Source organism: Penaeus monodon, chromosome 23, assembly GCF_015228065.2.
Source record: "Penaeus monodon isolate SGIC_2016 chromosome 23, NSTDA_Pmon_1, whole genome shotgun sequence".
In the NCBI taxonomy this organism is placed as follows: Eukaryota; Metazoa; Arthropoda; class Malacostraca; order Decapoda; family Penaeidae; genus Penaeus; species Penaeus monodon.
Genome location: NC_051408.1, coordinates 17,638,805 through 17,639,250, shown reverse-complemented (window position 1 = coordinate 17,639,250; position 446 = coordinate 17,638,805). Strand labels below are relative to the sequence as shown.

At 51.1% G+C, this 446-nt stretch overlaps 1 protein-coding gene across 1 annotated transcript in view; it reads right to left on the bottom strand.

The window, feature by feature from the left end:
• The window catches only part of LOC119587844 (pancreatic lipase-related protein 2-like), a 10,740-nt gene that overhangs the window by 2,477 nt on the left and 7,817 nt on the right, over positions 1-446 (bottom strand). The window contains exon 8 of the mRNA XM_037936549.1: positions 171-342. Coding sequence (XP_037792477.1) covers positions 171-342 — 172 coding nt within the window. The remainder of the gene's footprint in view (positions 1-170; positions 343-446) is intronic.

The following is a 446-nucleotide window of genomic DNA, read 5'->3' as shown; positions in this document are numbered from 1 at the left end:
ACTCATTGCAAAGGCAGAGAAAAAGCATAATTTTTCTTTCCTTGCGAACATAAAAAATGTGACTCTTGAAAAAAAAGCATCAGCAAAGAGCACTATCAGTAATAAATAAATAAGAACATATAACAAAATATATTCTAAATCTATCTAAAGGCTCTTCGAAAGCCGCCCACCCTTGCGCTGTCGGGAAGCCCATGTCCAGGCAGCCGGAGCCGCAGTCGGGGCAGCCGCCGGTGAAGAAGGTGTCCCAGTCGCTGCAGGGCCACGCTCGGAACATCTCCTCGGCGCTGCGGGCCCTCAGGCTCTCCACCCAGTAGGCCGTGGCGCGCGCGTGGCTGCAGCCGCCTGGGGAGGAGTGGGCGGGTTTTGGGGGAGAAAGCGTAAGAGAAATAGCTCTCGTTACCATGTGGCGAAGTAGATAAACATTGAAATAATCAGCCGTGAATACA